At 44.1% G+C, this 23,025-nt stretch overlaps 1 protein-coding gene across 1 annotated transcript in view; it reads left to right on the top strand.

Annotated features, from left to right (window-relative positions):
• nav1a (neuron navigator 1a) overlaps positions 1 to 23,025 on the top strand; it is a gene marked incomplete at its 5' end in the record, with an annotated part of 83,790 nt that overhangs the window by 40,440 nt on the left and 20,325 nt on the right. Inside the window, 2 exons of the mRNA XM_080854096.1 lie at positions 17,490 to 17,628; positions 20,693 to 21,014. Of these exons, the coding sequence (XP_080710222.1) occupies positions 17,490 to 17,628; positions 20,693 to 21,014 (461 nt within the window). The remainder of the gene's footprint in view (positions 1 to 17,489; positions 17,629 to 20,692; positions 21,015 to 23,025) is intronic.

Below are 23,025 nucleotides of genomic sequence, written 5' to 3'. Positions count from 1 at the left end.
CCATGACAAACAGGCCTGCAGCGTCAGAGCCCCGACTGTGCCCCGCCAGGTGGATGCCATGCAAGGTTGGCACTCCTGGTCGGGTGCTATTGGGAGAATGGTGCTCTTTGTTAAATGAAGAGTGATTTAATCTGTAATCGCGTGGGCCAAGAGAGTCAGGTCTGGCGTGAACCCAGCTGGCACTTCCATCTCTCACTACCAACCCCCCCCCTTAACAAAGATGTTCAGAGTGCAAGCAGTGGAAGGAGAGGAGGGGGAGCCCTCAGCTCAGGTTAGGGGTCCCCTAAGACTCACTCAGCAATGAGTTTACCCCTGAAAGCCATCCACATTAAAATGACAACAGCATTCTTCTTTATTAAGAAGATTAAGAACACTAGCATTTTCTTTGTATAGTAGATAGATAGATAGATTACATTTTTTTTCAAAAGCCAATAGTTCTGTTATTTTCTGAAGTCTTTGCTTGCTTGATTGCATTATTTCGTGATTGATCCATTTTGTCTGTTACCAGAGCCCACGACCCAAAGCACGCAAATGTACAAAATGTTCTTTTGGTGAGGACGCTGCAGCGGCGTGCTGGGGTGGCGTCGGTTACCTGCTCCTTTTGTGTCTTTGTTTCCCCTGTCGTGTGTCCACTCTGCCCGCCCAGCTCTGCGTGAAATCGATTGCTTCTCCTGTCATTTGATGACATTCTCAGGCGGAAGGAGAAGCATCCCTCCTTTGTTTGCCTTAATCATGCACTGGATGGCTTCCAAGTGATGATGATATTGATGATTTATTTATGGCACGATGGTTCATGGCTTATTGTCCCATAGGCTGTAATATTGTTTTATAATAACCTTGTGTGTTATTTGTTATTAGAAATACATGGATAGATTTTAAGGAATATTCTAAAATTGTGGCCTAATGGCTTAGGTCACTGTAAATGAGTTTTGTCGTGATGAATCTCCTGAGAAGTGTGTGTCTGCAATCCAATCCCTTTGTCTTTTGGTTGGCTTAGGCAATCAAAGGAGGATATTACAGTAATATGAATACTGTGCACTCACAACTCAACAGCCCCTCTTTCTATTCATAATCTAAAGGCCCCCTCCTTAGCAAGGGATTTAGGCTGGACTAGGACATCATTTTGGATGTGAATGTTATGTCCCAATTCAAAATAATGATTAGGACTAGGTCAAGTGTCTTATTGAGTTTAATCTCTGGCAAAGGAAAGCAATCATTCAATAAACGGCATGCCCTTTGATTTAGCTCTGTGTGATATAAAGCCTAAGGTCAGATATGAAGAATCCTGAGGCCCTTATTTGCTGTGACTTTAATTGACATCCATTCTTCATAGTATCATTTATTGCAGATCGACAGATGGACATTTATGGACACTTTGTCACAGAGCTCAGTTGGACCTCGGTTTTATATACACTTTTTCCTTATGCTTTTTTTTTCCGTGGCACTTTCACCAGACTCCACCACCACAGAGCAGGCTGCCAGCCTCCAGGCTTGGTTATTTTCTCTGAAATTTGCTATGCAGAATATGTTTTCGCCATCAATTGCTCCAAAGCGCAGCCGTGGCGAGCCAACTCAATGGAGCATCCCCCATTCAAATAAACCAGCTCACAATGCAGCCTCTTTCTATCCACTGCAAAATACTTACACGGGGGACACAACTGCTAGGCTGGGGATCGTTCAGCAGTGTACACAGAAGGGCCAAAAATCCACTTATTCTTCACTGGCGAAGAATACGCTACAGTTCTATGGGCCGGCTCCAGCGAGCCAATGAACACATTCCATACGCAGACTTGGAAAATATACAGAAGGTGGTCAGTGGAATGTACAAGGGTTGGGTTTTTAAAATGGCCACTTCAGGTTAAGGTCAACCACAGCAGCTGACACAGACCTTATGTTGTATCGTGGCAAAAACACTTCAGTCATTTCTCAGACAGTGCAAGTATTAGATTTCTTACTGTAATGCCAGGAATTTTCATTTGAAGCCTTTGTAAATTCCTGGACGCAGACAATAGAAAATGGCTCTTGAAATGGCTTTCTTTTTTATTGTGTTCCATCATTCTTTGCCACTGGCAAGAGAGCGGTGACAGTGGAACCCCCTGTGGAATAGACTTCCTTGGTTAAGGCATTTCTGAGAGGTGGGACACATGACAATGAGACAGGAGCCTCATCTGTGCCAGGGGTCGACAGAGCAGACGTGTCAAAATGAGGCCTCTAGGCGCTGCCGAAGCCCTGACAGCAGAGACCCATAGTAATATCACTCAGTCAACACTGAGCACGGTGTCTTTGTGTGGGTGAGTTTAGACCCTCAAACAAATAGCGCCAGTATACAAGCTCACGGATACCTGCCTGGAAAAAGACTGCCTGTGTTTTCATCATAGCTTTCAGTTTAGATTTGTGTGAGTGCCTTTGATGCAGAGGAGGTGAGCTTGTCAGAAGTGGTCCGGGGAGGTGCTGAAATTTACAGCCTTTCCCACGGGCCTGTGTGTGTGTATGTCTTAGAAGCTGCATGAGGCCTGGGTGGAATGAACAGCAGGCTGAACCAGCTGAGGGTCAACGTCATTTACTTCTCATGAGGTCAGGTTGAAGATGACAACCCCCTATTGTTTGGTCATGCACCAACCTGCAGAGGGCACTGAGCAAGTCAGGCGCTGTCATTACTGAGGAATGCCGTTCGACAGGAGGCCCCAAATCGGCCGACGCGCTCACTGTGTTCCGTGTTGTTTTTCAGGTAGATTATAAAGAGAGAGAGAGAGAGCGAGAGAGAGAGAGAGAGAGAGAGAGAGAATGTGTGTGTGAGTGTGTGTGAATGTGTGTGTGCGCTTGTGTGTGTGTGTGTGTGTTTGTGTGTGCCCTTGTGTGTGTGCGCTTGTGTGTGTATGTGCGTGTGTTTACCCAGTATCTGACTTTATGTGTTCTCTTACAGGTTGAGCACTTGCAAACACTTGCAAATGTCTGTTTGTTTTTGCCGGAGGTTATGAGCTCACCCTGTACTGTCCAAAGGACGATGTGGAGGCTGCTTGAACATAACATCCCTGTGGAAAAAGCCACGGGCTGAAACTGGAACATGTTATTATGCCGTCTAGTGCTGAAATCACCATCTTCCCCCAGATTGGACTTCAATTCTCGCTCTCGACGAGAGACAGTGATGACATTCTGTGGTTATTTCATCACCCCCTGCTTTAGTCATTAGCCAAAGAGAGAGTAGGACAGCTCTTTGGTCATCCCCTAAAATGGACCCACCCTTGAGATGCTAAAGCAGGTAGTTAATGAGGGAACACATGACCTTCCTTCCCATACAGTGTAGAAAAGTCAAAGGCACATCTAGGACAAAAGCAGTCTCTGGTTTGTAGTCTGGAAAAAAAACACAGTCTTTGTTCAGAGATAAAAAGGCGGCCAATTCAGATATTCAAGACCCAGGCCCTCCACCTCTTTCTGAAGTGCATCAACTCACGGACAGCTAGCAGGGGTGGGCCTGTTTGCGTCACAGGCTTTAATTACCTTGCCCATTCGTACTGGCAGTGCATCTCTTTTTCTGCATGACCAGTCTTTATCTTGCCTTAATCCCTGCCAAAAATGGCCCAGAAAGAAAAGAGGAAAAAAATGCTTATGTTTTTTTCGGAATGATCCGGAAGGTGGTTAATCCCTTCTCGGCTTACCAGAAGCGTCTGGAGAGGGAGAGGGAGGGAAAGTGCAAGAGTTGACTAAACAGCGATTCTGCTAATCTCAAGGCTGTGTGCGTCTGTTGTCAAGCCAAGCAGGCCTTCAGGAAACCTTTTGTTGATGACGATGACAAACTGGGGATCAATAAGAGACAGAATCCCCTTACTGCCAGACATCAGGGGGGTTCTGAAAAAAGGTTAACGTATTTAGGCTTTGACCTCTGCAATCAAAACAAACCCTACCAGACAAAGACCCTCCTACCTAATTCAGGGAAGCGGGTCAAGTCTTTCAGGCTACTATCCATTTTCCTTTCACTTAAAAATGACCAATGTCCTTATCTTACTTAATGTAAACTAATGATATCCCCTTATCTTAACTCCTTATCTGAGAAATGAATAAAATCCCCCCAGACGACAAGTGTGTGATATAAAATGAAATTGCATTTAGTTACCCCAGTTGGCTGGTGATGTGGAGTGTATGAAATAAACAAATGAACTCCATATCCCTCCGCAAGTTTTCAGCACATTCCAGATTCACGAGAGCTCCTCTTCTTTCTCTCTTTTGTTCACACTGAGTAGCCTTGAGTGGAGTCGCTGGAGGACCCCCTTGATTTATTTTTTCAATCTATCAGGCCAACCGTTCGGCTTAGTTCGCCAGTAAGCTCAGGGGAATTTCTTGACTCCATCAAATATGAGGGGGTCAGAGACAGGGTAACTGGCTGCAGCTTGAGTTTGGCCTTTTCAATGCAGTAATGGCTTCAAAGGATTAGTCAGTCCCATTCAAATATTTCCCCCTAAATCCCGTTGTCAGCCCTCAGTGTTTGGGTGGCCGCGTGTGATCTCGTGCTCATGAGTGGGGAATAGGTTGTTTTAAAGCATTGTGCTGTTTTTATTGTTTATTTTTTTTTTTTACAGTGGACTCTCTGTGGTCATAGGTCCAGGCATGGAGAAGGTCTTCAGAAATACAGCTGAAATATCTCAAAGGCCGACGCTATCTTTTTACTGCCATAGTCATGGAATTGAATGTAAATATGGGAAGAGAGAAAATGAGAGAGGGGGGGAGAGTGAGAAAGAGTTAGAGAGAGGGGAAACGAGAAAGAGTCAGAACAAGAAAGGGAATGAGTAGTGTGTAAGAGTACGAGAAAGAGAGAGAGAGAGAGAGAGAGAGAGAGAGAGAGAGAGAGAGAGAGAGTGAGAAAGAAAGGTAGATATGGGGGAGACAGACAGCTGGGAAGGAAGGCATTTAGACAGACAGACTGACAGACATAGAATAAAAAGAGAAGTATTGAGAAACAGAGAAGTAGAGATGGAAATGGACAGACAGCTGGCTATGTTGGCAAACAGACAGACTGAGAAAGAGAGTGGAATAGAGGGTGAAGGAGACGGGGGTAATGCAATACAGTTGGAGAGAGAGGAGAGTGGAAAGGCAAACAAACAGACTGAAGAGTGAGATAGTGGAGGAGACACAGTGACAGTGTCGGACCTAGGCTCCGCTTCCCTAAACAATAGGGTGTACAGAGTGATGAAATGCGTCTGAAGATGAAGAACGCCTCGGCCGTGTCCCGCTGGGCTTTTCTGTCGACTGCTGCGAGTCAGTCACGCACCTCCCCGAGCCACCTGTTTGTGTTGGCCAGCCCCACGACAAGCCAGTCCTCGCTCAGTCACTTGCGCACTCACATCCACAAGCTCTCTGCTTACACATGAAAGAAGAGGAGGTCTCTTCTCCCCCCTAGCACTTACCCAAACTTCAGCTCATGCAGAGTAGATTAAAGCGAGGCGATTTGTATGGGACCATTTCTTGGTCCGGGAAAAATTGTAATGTTGAAGTGTAGCTGTTTTTTTTTATTTCACTTGAGGGATATTTTCTGTCATTTTACTGTGGAAAGATTGTGAGTTTGAGAAAAACTTGTTAAATGTGCGCTAAGTAAATTTACAGTCCAGTGGTGGAATATTTTCAGCTGTCCCTTGCTTCAGAGAATCTCTGCCTCTATTGAAGTTGTATTGTTTTTCTCTCTCTTTGAAAAATGTTTTGAACAAGTTTTTATTTCAGGGGATCAAGTGGTTTTGGGCTACTCCATTGGGCTTTTTAACTGCTTTAGCTCAGATGGCCTTGTTTTGTTGGCTTTAATGAAATTTCAACATACCCTAACAACTGAGCAAATCACATTATGGATTATTTCCTTTTAATGCCCGCTAACATTTAGGTTTCATAATATCCAGGAGCTAACAACATTGTTATTTCTCATTACAAGCAGTGTTTGAATTTCTTCAGCTCTTCACATGCCTTGTCTTGTCTTGTCTTGTCATTGGGGATCTCACCCCTGTACAGAACAATGACAGCAGTCACCTCCAAGTGGAATGAAATAAGCCTTGACTGAATGCATTCCACACAATATCAGATGTATGCAGTTTTGAAGGAAACTGTGGTCTAGCAACTTTTATCCTGCCAAAAATACACTCAAAAGACCTAATGTCCATAGAGGAAAACTAACAAACCCAGAGATAGATATACCTTTACCAAAAATAGCCTTGTGACATTCCTCACATGTTCTGCTCTACATAATATTGTTCGCCAAAGTAAACAAGTATTTAAATAAATACAGCCTCAATTTCTTTGAAGTTCACTAAAGTTCAGTCCATCTTTTGAATAAACAAACAATGGGAGCATTAATGTGGTAAGTGAATGCTTCTAGCCCACTTGTCTTATCTCTGCGGCTGTTATGCTAAACAGTGCTCATAGGGAACTGATGATACAGACCTATATGTGCACAGCCACTTCCTATTTATGCCAGAGACCAGGTTAAACAAAAACACAACAGTGGAAAACACTACAGTTCAGGATGTATGTCTAAACTAAAAAAGTATCAACTTAGACTCTACTTGAATGCAAGAACAGATTGGAAAGATTTAAAAAATGGTATCGATCCCACACAAACTAAAGTGGTCTAAACATGTGACAAGGAAGTCTGTATGAATTTGCATGTTTAATAGGCCAAAGAAGCGCATGGCATATGATTGAGAGCAGCCTATCTACTCAGGCAGAGCTGGCTGCCCAGTCTGTCTGAAGTCAACCTTGGCCTCATCTTAACTGTTATGGTTAAAAAAAATTGGCCAAGGAAAGCATACTGAACCCAAAGAGATTATGGTCGTGATAACATTCTCAAAAGCAGTCTATTCGGACCAAGGGGGCAGGTTCTGGTAAAAGTTCACTTTGAAGGAGTGTGAGGGAACATCTCAAGTGATGAAAGCTTTTTCACGTAAAGATAACAACATTTCCTCACATCTGGGGAAAGACGGAGATGTCCGACGTTTGGACTAAGCAAAACGCCACAGGTTTAAGTCAACAACAAAAAAGACTTGTCTGAGGTATGTCTCAGACTGACATGTTTTTACAGTAGTCAAAGTGTGGAAAATACTGGAAAAGACTCTAGTGTATATTTCTGGTCTACGTGGTTTCACAATGGGATACATTGTGTGCCGTACATGGGTAGCATGGCAGAGGGAGAGGCTTAGCTTGTTCCTTGAAATGATACGTGAGGAAAGGTGCGTGTGTATGTGTCTGGGTCTGGGTGTGTGTGTGGATGTGTGGGTGTGTGTGCATGTGGGTGTGTGTGCGTGTGGGTGTGTGTGCGTGTGAAGGTATCTAAACTCACACTGAGTCACACATGGGATCAATCAGTACCACACCAGAGAGAGGGACCAGTGGAGGAGTCCCTCCCTACCAGCCTGCATCACGGCTGGTTGAGCAGGGAACGGATGGGACAGAGCCTGTGGAGCAGGCCAGTGTTTGGGGGTGCTAAAGCCTGTGTTGCCAGGGGGGACAGATCCCTGAAAGGGTGGGAGAGAGTGAGAGGGGAGTAGCCATGGCCTGTGCACTAGATAACACGGATGAGAGTTCCCAGATCTCTTCCTGGCTTCTCCGTCCCTGCTTTCATCTTCACCGTGGTGACAGGTTCCCAGGGTAATCAAAGGCTCCTGGCTGAACTGGGCTATTATGCTGAGCCAGGAGCCATGACAATCGCCACAGTTGCTAATTACGGTAAATGCGGTGGCGGTTTGTTACTCTGGTTAAAACTAAATCCAGGGGAGGACAGGAGGATTGTTCTGCTCTCGTGGTCATCGATGTCAGAGGTCAGTTTTGAGGCATCCAACCATTGTGTTCTACAGAAGCAGGTCCACTTAATTAAAATCCATTTGGCAAGGAAAGACATTAAGGATTCAGTATTGCGTGAGATATTGAGGTGAAGCTCCTGAAGCATAGATAGTACACCGCCCTTAACGAATGCAGACTCCCTGTCCTGTTGATCCAGGCTTGTCAGTGGAAATGTTTTGACCGTAACCCCTTGCTAACCCGCAGGGGTGGCACTTAACGCCCAGAGGCAAGTGAAGTAATTGATTATGCACAGTCACTCTTCCCACCCTTCCTTTGTTCTTGATCCCACCTCCCTTTCTTCGGGCCGTACCAGGCAACCAGGATAGTACGGGCACGGGCTACGCACACCTGCAGCCCTTGTGTTCAAGGTTACTGCCAGCACACCAATCAGTTATGCCACTCACACACCACACACCTGGCCGGGGACAGCATGGCACCACCGCCACCCAGAACTGGTGGGTGCAAGGGAGGGTGTCTGAAGGAAGAAGTCCCTCTTTGTTGCCATTTGCACAGTCTTCTGTTTGTGGGAGGGATATTCATGATCTCTTCTCACCCGTTCCAATAGAGTCTTAACTTTCTGGAGCTGCATGGTCAATAGCAGGCTATTGATTTGTCAGATAAAGGCTAGTATTCACTCTGTGTTGGCGAGCCACAAATGCACTCCATTTTCCTCCCTACCCGAAATGACATCTGACCCACGCCACGCTTGTGTTACAGTATTCTAACTCTTCTTATGGAAATGTCTTGCTTACCGCTATTGAAGCACGTGTTGAAATAAGAAAATAAATAAATAAATCAACGAAGGACGCTATGTTGTCTTCATAACGACTGAAGCGACATTTTCAAACGGAAGTGATATTTCGTTATCAGAAAATTTATGTCTCAATACGGATGGTTGCGTGAAAGACCTCGGTGTGCGTTTTTAGTGTTACAGCTGGTTGCGATCAGGCTGTAGGAAGAGAGGCTGGGTTGAATAAGGGGGTGTGGGCTTACCGTTCCTCCTCTCTCTCTCCCTCGCTCTCTCTCCCACACATACTCCCCAAATGTGGGTCGGGAGATTGCCGCTGCGGATTCTCACTGAATCCTAACAGGCGGAATCTGAAAATTAGGCAGCGCGCTTTTCGGGAAGGAAACGTGGGATTTTAAGGATTGTAGCAGGCAATGTCCAACGCGAACAAAGCAGAGGGATAACGATGAGTGGGCGAGTTCTCAATGGAAAAGTGCTGCAGCTCCCGTCTCAGAGAGGGAGGACAATGCATTATCTTTCAAGGTAAGGGAGGCAATACAGGTTATTTATTCTTCCCATCACATAGTTGGAGCATGAATGTGGCTGTACTTCACGTGTGAACAAAGCGAAGCTAAATGTCAGTCAGGGAAAAGAAAGCCGGGTAGCCTATTAATAATGCTGCCTGTGACTCGGTGTCTGCTGCAGTGGACCAGTGGCTAGTAACCTATATTAAACCGCAAGGTGTGCGAGAGGGGAATTTCATTGATAAGCATTTAGATCCTTAGTAGGGCATGGTGGAGATCAACCCTTATCATATACAGTGACGTTTTTTGGCGATTTAGCCACTGGAAAGGGCCTTTTTCAGTGACTGTTCAAAGTGGATGTACATGTTGGTTGATAGACTTCGGCTGTAGGTTATGGGTTAATGAGTTAAATGAGTTAAATACAATCGATTAAAACAAACTATTTGTTAGTATGCGTTACATAGTGTCCTTGTCTTGCCGTTAAATGCTCATGTGGTGTAAATTGGCAAACTTAATATCTGACACATTAAGAAACTACACAACTGAAAAGCACACATTGTTACAGTCATTTGGCATAGGCATGAACATCTCGTATTCTGTATTTTTAGAGCTGATTCAGACAACCGGCAATTAATTGTGACTATTTTTAGCAGTTTGATTTTCTGGAGGGATGGTGGTCAGTCACTGTCTGACGGTGCAGGCAAAGACGATGAATGTGAAAGGGGTGTGTAGTGGGGGGGTGCATTGCAGTGGGGGTAGCGGATTTCTCACATTGTCGCGGAAGTATTTCTATTGTTTTGTGATGGAGATGCCTTGACAAGTGTCTGTGTGTCACCCATTAGGCGTAGGTTGTGGTGTAAATGGAAGACTGATTAAGTCTCAGACGGTGTTCTGTAAAGTGACCTACATTTTAGGGGCCGCAATTGTGTCAATGCACCCGGTGCTCCAATTGAACGTGACTGAGGTGAACTCCATTGAAACGCAGTCTCACGGCGGTGGCTCCCTTAAGTCACACGAATGATATAATGAAAACAATATGACATGTTCTTCTTATATGTGTGTGTAGTAAGCTACTCAGTGCAAGCACAAATAATATTGTCATAATGGGTACATTTAGGTAATCTTGTAATATTCTGACCTAGACGACAGACGGTGGGCCCCCTCTTCATCTCCATTAGACCTCATTGATTTTGACCTTGGAGCTCTGTGTTGTTTTGGCTTTTTCTGGGTGGCTGACCCCACCATCGACCCTTTATGTAAACCCATTAAAACAAAGACAGCTGATCAAGCCATTAGCCATAGTCAAGGCACAGATGATTCCCAAGTTCTGATAGAGGGGTGGTGCTGCAACCGTGGCTCATATCAATAATCTCTAGAGTTTTGCGTTTTTGCCAGCTGGTCAACTCGTTTTTCTGTTTAAGTTGGAATGTTTTGTTGAGAACGCATTCAGTCGAGTAGTGTTGCTGATTGTCAATGTCGATGCGAGATGAAGCGTTCTTCTTACATCTGTTATTAACCTTTAGTCTTTTATCTTGTAACACTTACTTACTTAGATTAATTCACAGTTGATGGGGCGAAGTAAAACAAAATGTCTTTGTCAAATGGGGACGTTTGAGAGACTAGGGATCTTGCTCACTTGACCCAGGCTTGCTTGTTTGACAAAAAAGGAAGCTGCATACCCGAATAGTGTCAGTTAGAAACCTGATCCTGTTTTGCTGCTGATTTGTTTATAGCCTAACCGTTTTATGGCTAGGAGAGGTTTTGTGCTGCAAAGGGATGACGATGGCCAGTGCAGACAGTAGAAGGTCAGTGACCTTTTGTTATGAGAATAACAAGACTGGACAATGCATGTTCGCTTGAAGGGGTTGTTCCCCTAATGCTTATTTTGTAGTACACACATGTACACTAAGAGAAAGTTTTGATGTCAACAGGTGGAGAGGGGAAGGAGGTGAAATGTCACAACCTCTGATTTTCACAGAGGTTTTTTTTGGTCGTTTTATTATTTTCTTGGACATTTTGTATTATATCTGGTAAGACATGTTGTATTATAGCCCTTTAAACATTGGGGTTTGGACACCCTTTGTCCCTCATTTATGGTCAGTTTTAGGACCACATTAAGAAACTGATCATATGAAATCACTGGATCTGAAGTGGGTTTAAATATGTTTACATGTTGCCATTGTGTGCTTGGTGAAGTTTCCCCAAGATTAGTGAAGCTCTAACTGAACCACTAGCAGCCAGTGTCCTGCTGATGTGTGCCATTCTCATTCTAATTAGCTGGTATCCTGTGTTGTGTATTGACCTCATGCAGGTCATTGTTCTCTCTTTTGTGGAAAAAAACTCCTGAGTGCTCACAACTCAGATCAGTGTGAGTTGTCGTGTTGGCTAAAGTTTGTCCAGTTTTTCTTCCTAGGAAGCCCCGTTCAATTTTAGTTCCAGCAAGTGAATCATGTCTCTCAATTGGGTCCTCATGTTTCGTGCCGAGTTAGCCAGCAGACCTAGCCAAGCATGTTTCTGCCACCTGCACAACCTTCATTTCCAAAAAGAAGACTTTATTCTCATTGAGTGTACTATTCATTTCAGAGGTCAGCCCAGACAAACAGATAGACAGTGTATATTCTGCTTTTATAAATATCCTTTTACATTATATTTGCCTCATTCTGTCAGGTCCCTTAATAACAAACTGGACCTTAGCTTGGAGTGATGCATGATTTACTCTTAGTTCTTCATACCACAATGGAACTGCATTTATTGTATATTGTAATTACCTGGTGTGGAAATGAACATTAAATACCATTTCATAGCTCCTCTGACATAACTTTTTCACACTGTTGTGGAATTCCACTTGAATTATAGCCCAGTTATTGTTACAGGGGGATCTGGTGTGTGATCCAAACAGCTGGGGCTAGATATTGGGGCCGTGGTGGTAGTGAGAGACCACAGCTGCTTTTAGTTATTTTAGTGAGGGGAGGAGCAGCTCGCTCCATTCAAAAGTGTTCCCTGTCCTTCCCCTGTACTGTTTCCCTGTATTTGAAACAAAACATCTCAGCGTTGCCAATCGAAACGTGAGCGTGGCTGCTACAACTGTCAATGCTGGAGTGGAGCCATAGTAAACACATCCCCAACAATGGCACAGTGTGGTTAGGTAGTTGGAGAGCCACTCCTTCCTTGTTATGTTTTAGAGGTGTTCATAGTTGGAGGTAGGAGGAAGTTAATGGTGAACCAACCCAACTATTGTCTGTATCCATTGCTTCCTGTTTGACCACACCGGTGAGGTTTCATTTTAGAGAGTGTTTCTCGTCTTTTCAGAATGCTCTTTGATTGAGCACACCAGATAAGGGCCATTTAGATAAGGGGCTGTTAACAGTCCTAATAATAATTTATGTATACTATCAGTTGATTGGTTGGCCTCTTGAGACTTTTCACTTTTATGTTAGTCAGTCTCTAGCTGTGATACAGTTAATAAAAAACCATGGAGATGAGAACTAAGACACTAATGTACAGGTTTTGGATATAGTTTTAATCATTGTCTTTCTGTGTGTTTTGACTTTTCCGTGGAGTATGGATGGTCTCAGTATTGTTGTTCAGTATCAGGTCTAGCATCTGGCAGTATGTCAGCAGCTCTTCACCAATGTCAACAAAGGGACTGTGAGAAATTAAGTCTTGTGTCTGCTTAGTTGGGAGTGGCTATCAGGGACACGGGAGGCGGATGGCCAAGGTCCTCATATGAACATAAACTCACATCACCCTTGTCCATGAGGACTCATATTTATATGCCAATGGTTATGATTTACTTCACAAGCTTGGTTGGCCATCTTCAAAGAACAGCAAAACAGACATTCTGGTCACACCCAACTCGTTTTCCTAATTTAAATCTGCCATAACTGTGACAATATATATGATCGTGTATTCTTATGGTGAAATCCTTTTTAAGGCATCCAAAGGACTTTTATTGCAATGTCAAAACATTGCCTGTGGTTAACCAAACCAATATCCTGTAGTGCTTCACAATGGGAATCCATCCACATTGTCAGAATGTCATTGGTGGGGACCTTTGTGGAAGAATAATCCTCTGGACAGTTGGAATTAACTGTAATTATGCCGCAATTGCTTAAACCAAACATGTAGTCTTAATCTCTGTTAATCTACAATGGGCAAGCTGTGATGGGGCTATGGTGCAAGGGATTTTATTGACTATTCATCCGCTGCCATTGATGTAATGGAACACTAGAGGTGCTGAAGGGGGGGATGTCATTTGTACTGAAATGTGAAAATAGTAGTATGTTATATACATTAATAGTTGTGATATACAACACATTGAACATGACACTGTTTAACATCCAGTTCAGCACTCATCATTATGGTATAGGCAAATGTTAATTCCAAGGTTTCACACATTAAATTGTCATTGAAATGACAGTGCCAATGCTGGCTTCCTAGTCCAAGGTCCCCCATATTCAGTGTTCTGTCGGGGCAATCTGTTCTCTAAGGCTTAACCGGTTAGGTGGTCTTATGACACATATTGGGGACCATCTGTGCTAGTGCCTCAGACACCACACTGTATTACATTCAATACTGAAGAGAAAGCCTTGTGATAGAAAACAAATGATAAACAGAACACCTTAAGAAAAGCAGGGAGCACAAGGACTCATGCTGGGTCACATTGGTCTGACAGATACTGAATTTACGCCTCTGAGACAGAAGATAGTGAAAGAGGGAGAAAAAGAGGAACCCAAAGGCTGGGACTGGTCCTCTCGCTGCATGGGTCTGCTATATCTTCCATTGTTCATCTGAAGAATCTTTTTAAGGAAATCTTTTTTTTGTTGTGATTTTTGTTATTGTACTTCATTATCTTTCAGGTATGTTTTGACATGAGACAAGGATCGTTGGAGGGGAAAAAAAACATAATTTCTGGAAAAAAAGAGCAAATACATCAAGCATATCTATTTATCATATATAATATTTTAGTAATGGGCTTGTTCGAGTATAGCCCTTTAGCTGTTTGAGCTGAGAAGTATCTCCACTTCCTCTGGCGTTAGATCTAACAGACCTCTAGCTGGACTCGTAGAGAGTCAGCCCTGCCAGGCTTCGAGGTATGTCTCCAAGGTTTGAGAGCCAAGAAGTGAGGGGGAAATATATTTGGCTTCGTCCATACAAACGGTAGGTCATAAAATATACTTGGGCTTGTCATTCATACAAACTGGAAGTCATACAATATATTGAAATATTATTTACTCTAACAGGAAAAAGAACATTACCAGAAATTGGTTTTGCTTAATCAAAATCATCTTAGATAGCTCTTAGAAAAGGTTAACAGATACTTTTCCTTTAGATAGACATTGTTTGTTTTCCTGTTCAAGCTACAGTAGGTGTAGTAGCAATAGTAGTAGTAACAATAGTAGTTTGTTTGGCCTATTGCCAGCTGTGATGCACTCTTTTCATTTCAGCACAGCAAAAAAGAAAAGGTTGCTTCCATGGGCCAGGTTTAGTTCCCTTAGCAAGCGCAAAATAAGTGTCGGCAAATCAATATACAAATTACACTCCCGATAGCTACATATGGTTTTAGTTCACGATTAAGCTCATAAAATAGTCATCTGTGCAAATACAGCTTTCTGAGGCACGTCTAGCTCTCTTGATGTGGCGCTGACTCCTGCTCTATATACCTTACTCCTGCATCCTCTGACTCAGATGTTTCAAAAGGGGAAAGTGCTTGTGGGTTTTGTTCCCTGTTGGCAGGCATTAAGCCTACTGTAATTGCTACTGCACTGAAATTGTCTGTTGTGTTTGGGAGCCACCCTCTGAAATGGGCGGACATCCCCACGGCTGTTTCAGATAGGGGCTTTAAGCTGCAAGCTGAACACTGCCTTGCAGTAGGAGAAAAAGAGAGAGAGACTGAGGCTGAGTAATTAGCTCAGTGTCCCTCTATCTATTCAACTCCGTCCCAGTGCTACCCTGCTACTGCTTATAGCCACCAAGGAGAAATGGGGGACATGTTTCCTGCCGTTAATGCACTTGTATGCAGTGGCGTCCAGCTGACTTTGCATTGCATCAGTGGTTCTCTAATGCAAAGGTTTTATGCGATGCTCCAAGGACATCAGGTCAAACATGTGAATACATTTAATATCGTGTTGACATATCGTAGTCAACTCAAATATGGTTGACAACACTAATCTGATTTGAATACTCGCTCAACTCTTCAAATCTTGTTTGCGTTTTCAGACTTCTGTCTGTGGGAGAAATGAAGGGGTTGAACCAATGGGCATACGGCAGTGGTAGTGGATTTCGTTTTTAGCTCATTCAGTACCATTGTCTGTCTTTCTGTCAGACAACCAATTTTAATCGGTCCTTTAATGTGGATCATCAAAGGCGTTCACATAAAGAAAAAAAAATCATAATTTGTTTATCTCCTCAACGGCCTCCTGCATAAGAATGATTACTGTCAATTATTTGTCAACATTACTTTCAGCAAGTTCATTGTAATGCAGTTGATCAACATGGAACCAATCTGAATTGGTCATTGTCAATTGGATATTGTTGGTGGATAGTTTGTCTAACAGTTTTTTCCGGTCTATGTGAAATAAATATAAGCTTTGCCTGGTAGAGCAGATAAATGCCCTTGGATCACCGTTTAGCTGTACACTTGGTCAATTTGGCTTAAATCCTGTTGCTATTTATGTAAAAGCTATCAATGGCTTCCTAGTGAAAGTACTGCATCACCGATGGGTCAATTTCCACTGCTAACATCTTGGCGCGGGATCAAAGACATCTCCTCCTCCCTCTCTCTGTCTCTATGTCCGTGTGTGTGTCTGTAAGAGCATTAATGTGAAATACTATGTGGGTTTTGTTTGAGATTCATGCTGTTGGAAGGGTCAAGGAGAAACATATTTTATTTCCAGAGATGAGGTCATGGTTATAGTAGTGCTGAGCTAGCTCAGGTAGCCAATCTTTCTCCAGAGTCGGAAGTGCAACCTTTGTATTTTCTCATGACCCCAAGTGAGGTTCTTAGCCAGAGCGTAATAAACTACCCCGTAATTAACCACAAGACAGGCAGTCTTGGCTGAGACACTGAGATTACTGGTAACCTAAATAGCTTAGCGTAACTAGACAGTTATTATGATGGTGTTGCTGTGTGTTTTTAAAGGTCTCTTGCGTAGCAGCATCTAATTGAAGTGGTATTGTATTCCTCTGCACTGCCAACTATATAGGGATCATCAAAAGAGGGGAGGTGAAGGTGGGCTTAAACAGTGTAACTCAAACCCTAATAATTACCCCCCCTCCCCCACACACACCCCTCTGCTTAGTTCACTCATCTGTCATTCAGGGATGCCCTGAGCACTGAGATTATGTACTTACCACAGCTTTTAGACAACCTGTTAATGAAACCCTATATTTCTGTTCTGGAGTCTACCTTTATTCATGGAGTTGTTATCTAATGTACAGGGGCTTGAAACCTGTAGTAATGCAAGTGACAGCATAAGTTACTGCAAGTAGTTTCAAAAACAAGTGACACTTGGAAATTCCCTTTTCCAGTTTTGATTGGAATGTTGTATTAAGAGCGTCCTTAGGAATGCAATCATAACCTTGGCCTTTGTCATTTTGAAGGTGAACCCTCAGCACTTCCCCCACACCCATCTCATCCCCAGCTCCCCTTTGGCTATGGTCTGACCTACTCGACCACCCATCTGGAAGAGTCTCACCTCCCCCCTCATTGCTTCATTGGATCCCCTCAATCCAAAGAGAATTGTGTGATTTCCTTGTTCTCACAGAGGGGACATTTCAAACAGGTTTTGTTTTGTTTTGTTTTTGTGTCACTTATTGGGATTTCGCTTCTCATGCTGAGTATAGATTCAGAGACATGATAAGACTTGTGCAATATCATTGGCATGATACGCCTAGACATCCTTGACGTTCAGTGTTCAAAAGCAGTCAGCCCACTGACACACAATAACAGCCAGCATACCTTCATTTCCAAACCGTTTTTTTTTTTTTTTTCAGTTCAAAGTGTTGCATCATTCATGGTTCAGTCATTGTGTCTTAATAACGCTAATTTACCAGATGGATGGTGTTTTGTGGAAAGAGATCTCATTAGCGGTTATTTTTAGAGAAATCTCTGGAGTGCAGCACTGTTTCTGTCAAGTGACGGAGCAGTTCTCCAGGCTAGTAGCTCAAAGCCATTAATCAGTGCCATCCTGACTTCTACACCCCCAAAAATGTCGAACGGTAGAGAGTACAAGGTAGTAGCACGCAGTTGGGTCATAATAGAATTCAACTCCTGGTTTCATTTTATAGCAGACTTAAGTCCAGACAAAGAACAAATACAGCAGTCTTGTTTAGAAACATGATTTACAACTTTTTGACAATGTCAAATGAATGATCATCTCTCTTTCTCTTTTCCTCTCTCCCTCTCTATCTCTCTCTCTCTCTAGCTGGGATGAGAGCAGCTCCATCAGCAGTGGCTTGAGTGACGGCTCAGACAATCTCAGCTCTGAGGAGTTCAACGCTGGCTCCTCGCTCAACTCCTTGCCCACCACGCCCATTGGCTCCCGCCGAAACTCCGCTATCGTGGTGAGTCATCTTTTGGCGTCATTTATCTCTAAAAAAACGCACATTATTTTACTGGAATGCCTGTTTTGGTTTTCGTGGTATTCGGTGACACAGCTGCAGTGTGTTGTATCAAAGGAGCCATATTCAAGATTCATGGATTATTTTCAGGGCCAGCCAAACATGTGTGTGTGCAGTGTGAGGGTTGTGTAGAGTATCAGTGTTATGTGTGTGTGTGTTCAGTATGAGACATTTAACACGTGATCGGTGACTCCCAGACCAAACAGGGCACGAGACTACAAATAGGATGAGTGAGTAACAAACCACTCTCTCTCCGTGTGGAATACACCAGCTTAGACTGATGTGATCGATAGTCATCTGAGATCCACTCTGTGCTGTGCTACATGGACAGAAGTATACTGTGTCCCAAGACCTTGGCAAACACACACACACACACACAAACACACGCAAGCATGCACACACACACACACACACACACACACTCATACTGCACAGTAGACTGTACAGACACACACACACTTAGTCTCCCTCACTCACACACATAAGTAGAGTAAAATGTACACATATAACGAGACATCCATATACTGTATACACTGCTTCAACCATATATAGACTCATGTTCTGCCTTTTGACCATATATACACTCATGTTCTGCCTTTTGACCATATATACACTCATGTTCTGCCTCTCCAGTGCACTTTTCTCCTTCCTCTATCTCACAGACACAACCACACACTCACCCTTGCTCCCTGTCTCACTCCGACACACACACTGTCTCGGGGGGTAGTTGTGTTCCATTAGTCAGTGATGAGAGCCAGACTGAGCTGCCGTTCCCCTTCTGACTGCTGTGTGTGATTCACCCCTCGCCGCACTGCCATGATGCGGCCTCGCTCTTAAGTCATCCCGGGACACTGTGATGTGGCCGCCTGATATATGATTGCATGCACCATCTCGCGGCCACCCAGAGCCGAGGCTCCCCTAACATACTTTGAAATACGAGGGTGTCTCCATCTCTCAATTTCAATTCAATTGCACTGGGGCTTTATTAGCATGACCATAATACACAACAGTATTGTCACAGCAACAAGTAAGAACACACGTTCAAATACAACAGTAAAGCTACAATAAAACAATAATGAAACAAGGCAAGTGTTAACAGGTACAGCACCATGAGCAACAGTATCACAAACATTACAAAGGATTATAGTTCTCTCTCTCGCTCACTCAGCAGTTGAGCATACAGGAACTAAGCACTGTGTGTGCTGAAGATGTCCCCCTAACTAAGGTAGAAAGGGATTAGTTTAGAATGCCTCCCACTGCAACAGTGTACAGAAAAAGCAGTTTCACACCCACATGTGAATAGGCCCACATATCCAATGTAGGTCATTGCCGGCTGTGTTTTAGATGGTTGAGGCGGTTGCGGAGGCTTTCGTCTGTTTTGCCGCACAGTCGTGTGAGCCCATGCCAGTGCTGCTGGAAGTGGGTGGTGTGGCGCTGCCATGGCAACGCCGGCACATGCGTGGAGATGCCGGGAGTGGTGCCTTTTTCCTCGCTCTGCGGTGAAGGTCACTCCTAGAAAGTGGCGCCATCTGTACCCGGTCGGCCAGCCAGCCCGGGATGCCTCAGGTCGGCTTAGACAAGGCAGGGCAGAGGAGGTTTCACAGCCCTGCTTTTGACCATGAATGTATCATCTTTAGAGCCTACCCTTCACCCTCAGCATGGGGGTGGAACACACAAACGGCACTCGATTATGATTGGCTTAAATGATAGGGTCGGAGTAGATGTTTCTGGCCAGTACCTTGCTCATACACAGGGACCAGGCACAATTCTTACAGAAAAATGTAAATAACAATAGTCCTGTGAAAACGTCATTGTCAATCTAGGGTTTTGTCTGTTTTCTACTTTCTTTAAAACAATATAGATATTAATATGTTAATGTTTCATAGAAGTCTTCATATATATGATCTTCTACAAATGAATTAGAGTAATGTAAATACTGTGATATCTTAGGATAGTGTAAAGTTGTCCTTAGGATAAGTACCTCAGTAAGGTCCTCTCAGTCCAAATAATGAAACGGATCTTTCCATTGCTGATTTTCCGTGTATGGCCAAAGCGTGACATTTCCCTGATTCGAGTTCAGTAACGGATCCCCATTCATCAGGGGAAAATGCTAAACACAAGATCTGACTACACTGTCAACACTTGTGGTTGATCACGAACACTTGAGGATGAAGCACAGTCCCTCGCTGGTGTGATGCAGAGCAGGCATCAGAACAAAGGCACGTCCTCTGTGGTGTCATCATTTCTCTGAGTCGTGACATGAGGGGTGTGCTAGGGGCCAGCTCCCTTCCCTGTGCTTCCAGCGGAATGCGACCACAGGTTCTCCGAAGAACATAAATGGAGATCCTCTTTGCTGAATGATGTGAAACTTCCATGTTTGGTGGTGTTCAGCTTTGGGTATTTGTTACGTTGGGAACATCGAATGGACCTGTGGGTTAGGCTAATATTGTGTTTTGTAAGGATTGGGTTTTAACAGTAGGGTAGGTGAATAATTATTTTTAATACAATATGCAGTCAAACTGAAGTAGTAATTCCACCACGACCATGGTTTCTATGAACATGTGATTTCAGGCATTTAAATTCAACTCTACAATATTAGTGCTGAGGTTCATTGTATATTTATGCCTCTTCAAGTGTAATGCTCTATGCATACAGCAGATATGGATGTTATATATGAATGTGTGCTGTAGCTACGTTCACAAGGCATTTTGGTCCCATAGAAGTGCTTGTATGCTATGAAAGTGGAACAATGACCTTGGGCCCTTGTGAACTACCAGGTTTGCAATGAGCACAAACACAGATTTAGTTTTTAATTGGCTATGGACTGGGATAGTTATTTTCTCCCTTATATGGCTGCTCCATTCTCTGCTGGAGGCAGGTCATTCTTCACTGATGTTCCTATGGTCACACTTTTCTTTGTGAGACTAACCTCTCTTTCTCCTCTCTCTCTCTCTCTCTCTCTCTCTCTCTCTCTCTCTCCATCCACCCCGGTCTGTTCTTCCACCAGCTGCGCACGGATGCGGAGAAGCGCTCCCTGGTGGAGAGCGGCCTGTCCTGGTACAGCGAGGAGGCCAAGGCCCTGCGGCGGAGCGAGGGCGGCTACGACACGGGCAGCCTCAAGACGGAGACCTCCAACAAGTGGAAGAAGAGCAGCCGCACGCTGGACGGTGGCGGGGGCGGAGGCGGGAGCACTGGGGTCAAGGGCGAGCTGAGGAAGCCGCAGACGCTCAGCCAGCATGTCGGAGGTGGACTGAAGAAGGGCCGCAACCCCCCCGTGGGGGTCACCTCGCCCATCACACACACCTCTCAGAGCATGCTCAAAGTAGCAGGTGAGTCACACACACACACACACACTCTCTTACAATTTCAGTCACACACACTCACTCTTACACACTCTCTTTCATATATTTCTGGTTTATTTAGTTATTCTGCAGAGCATGGTCACAGTATTGCCCCTCTGTGAGAAGTCAACTGATGACCTGTGTTGCTTGTGCTCGAGCTGCATTGCAGAAGCAAAAAACAGCCACGGCAATATCATGGCATTTCAGTAAGGCTTTTAAAAAAAACACACAGAAAAATCCTCTTTAGCTCAAACACACTGTATCGAAAGCGCCTTATAACTATTAGATCAGCTGCTCGACTCCGTCATGACCAAAGCCTAGATGAGCCCCTCGTGGCGGTGAAAATGGCTGGTGCCGGATGATGGCCCACTGTGCCACACTGTGGCAGGGGAGGGCCTTGGCGTCGTGCCAAGACAGCTGTTGCCCACAAACGGCTTTGATAACACACCACCGTGCTTTAAATCACCCGTGCCGTCTCCACCCATCTCCCCTTCCTGCCAGTGCCAAAGCGCACAAAGCCTTTGTTTTTCTGTGTCCAGTGGCATTTAGTTTCCCCAATGGACCTTGTATTTATAGCAGCTGTTTGAAGGCCCACCATGGCAAAAAAGAAACCAGCTATTTATTTACACGTTTTCTTCGGTGTCACCCTCCTTTTTTTTTTTTTTTGTCACAATACGTGGCTAGTCAGCTGCCACAGAGTGCACAATACCTACAGTTTGTGCAGCTGGGTTTCAAAGAGACCATCTGGACAGTGTATCTTGTGTGAGCTGGTCTCTGGGGTACACGTCTAGCCACAGGTTAAAAGAGCAATTTGTCAGACACATGTTTAATTTCTCTCCTCACTATTGCTGTCAACATTGAAATATTTCAACCATTCACTACATGGCACACAATACTGTGACAAAACTAGACCAACATCTGCTTTGTACTAGGATTCTACACCTTCAGCTGACGTGACAATGAGTTGGAGTTTAATCCCTCATCTTGGAAAGAAAAGGATTTTAGTTTATGCAGAAATGGGAAATGCATGCTAAGAAACCAGTCAGATTTTCTTTTCTAGAAATCATAATGTAATGTCAAATGAAAAAAAAGGAATGAGTTGAAATGATATTTAAAGACATCATCTGGCTCTAAAGGAAAGTAAAAACCATAGAGCTGTCTACCAGTTGTTCAGGCGGTAGGCCAGCAAACCACGAGCGAGATTGTCAACTATGCTGGAAGAGCAGTTCATCCCTAAGAGAGGGAGAAAGAGAGGGAGAGGGAAAGGGAAAGATAAGTGCTCATTAGTCTTTCAGAGAGTCTGCCCAACGAAAGCCTTTGTCAGCAGTGCCCTCCACATCCTACGGAGTGCACACACCCTCTGAGGAAGGACTCTCAGATCATGATAATAGGGACGAGCCCACAGACAAACCGGGCTGGCTGAGCTCACGCTTGCACTTTTGAATTATCGCTGGTTTTTAGAAGGCAGCGCTACCACGGCTCGCTGACAACATATGGTTGATATTTGTAACAGTAGGCCTTAATAGTTGATTTATGTACAGAAAAGTATCAAGCAACCAAAATGCAATTATTGTCCTCTGGATTTTATTTTTTAAAAGTCTCTGGGTCTGATATGGCATTGTCTGGCACAGAGAGAGTCCTTCTGGGGTCTGACGTGGAGCTCAGTATAGAGTTAGGAGAATCAAGGATGCTCAAGGAAAGAAATTCTCATTAATTGACCTCTCTGGATTTGGACCCTAGTAGAAAGTACAAAAATGTAAGCGAAAAAAATCTTATCAGTTTAATGTTTAAGTTTATTACTCTCAGTGGTCATACGACCACTGTAGAATGGTCTGCATTTGTACATTCCTATCATGGCAGCTAATCTTTCTTTCCCTCCCTGTCACACACCCACCTGCCTGTACACGCAGACACACTCACATGCACTTGCACACACAGTGGCAGTAACAGCGCGGTACATATGCTTATTAGGTAGAGTGCCTCATGGGGGGTTGGGGGG

This window comes from Sprattus sprattus, assembly GCF_963457725.1.
Source record: "Sprattus sprattus genome assembly, chromosome: 16".
In the NCBI taxonomy this organism is placed as follows: Eukaryota; Metazoa; Chordata; class Actinopteri; order Clupeiformes; family Clupeidae; genus Sprattus; species Sprattus sprattus.
The sequence above is the reverse complement of the archived record's forward strand: the minus strand, read 5'-3'. Positions and strand labels throughout refer to the sequence as shown.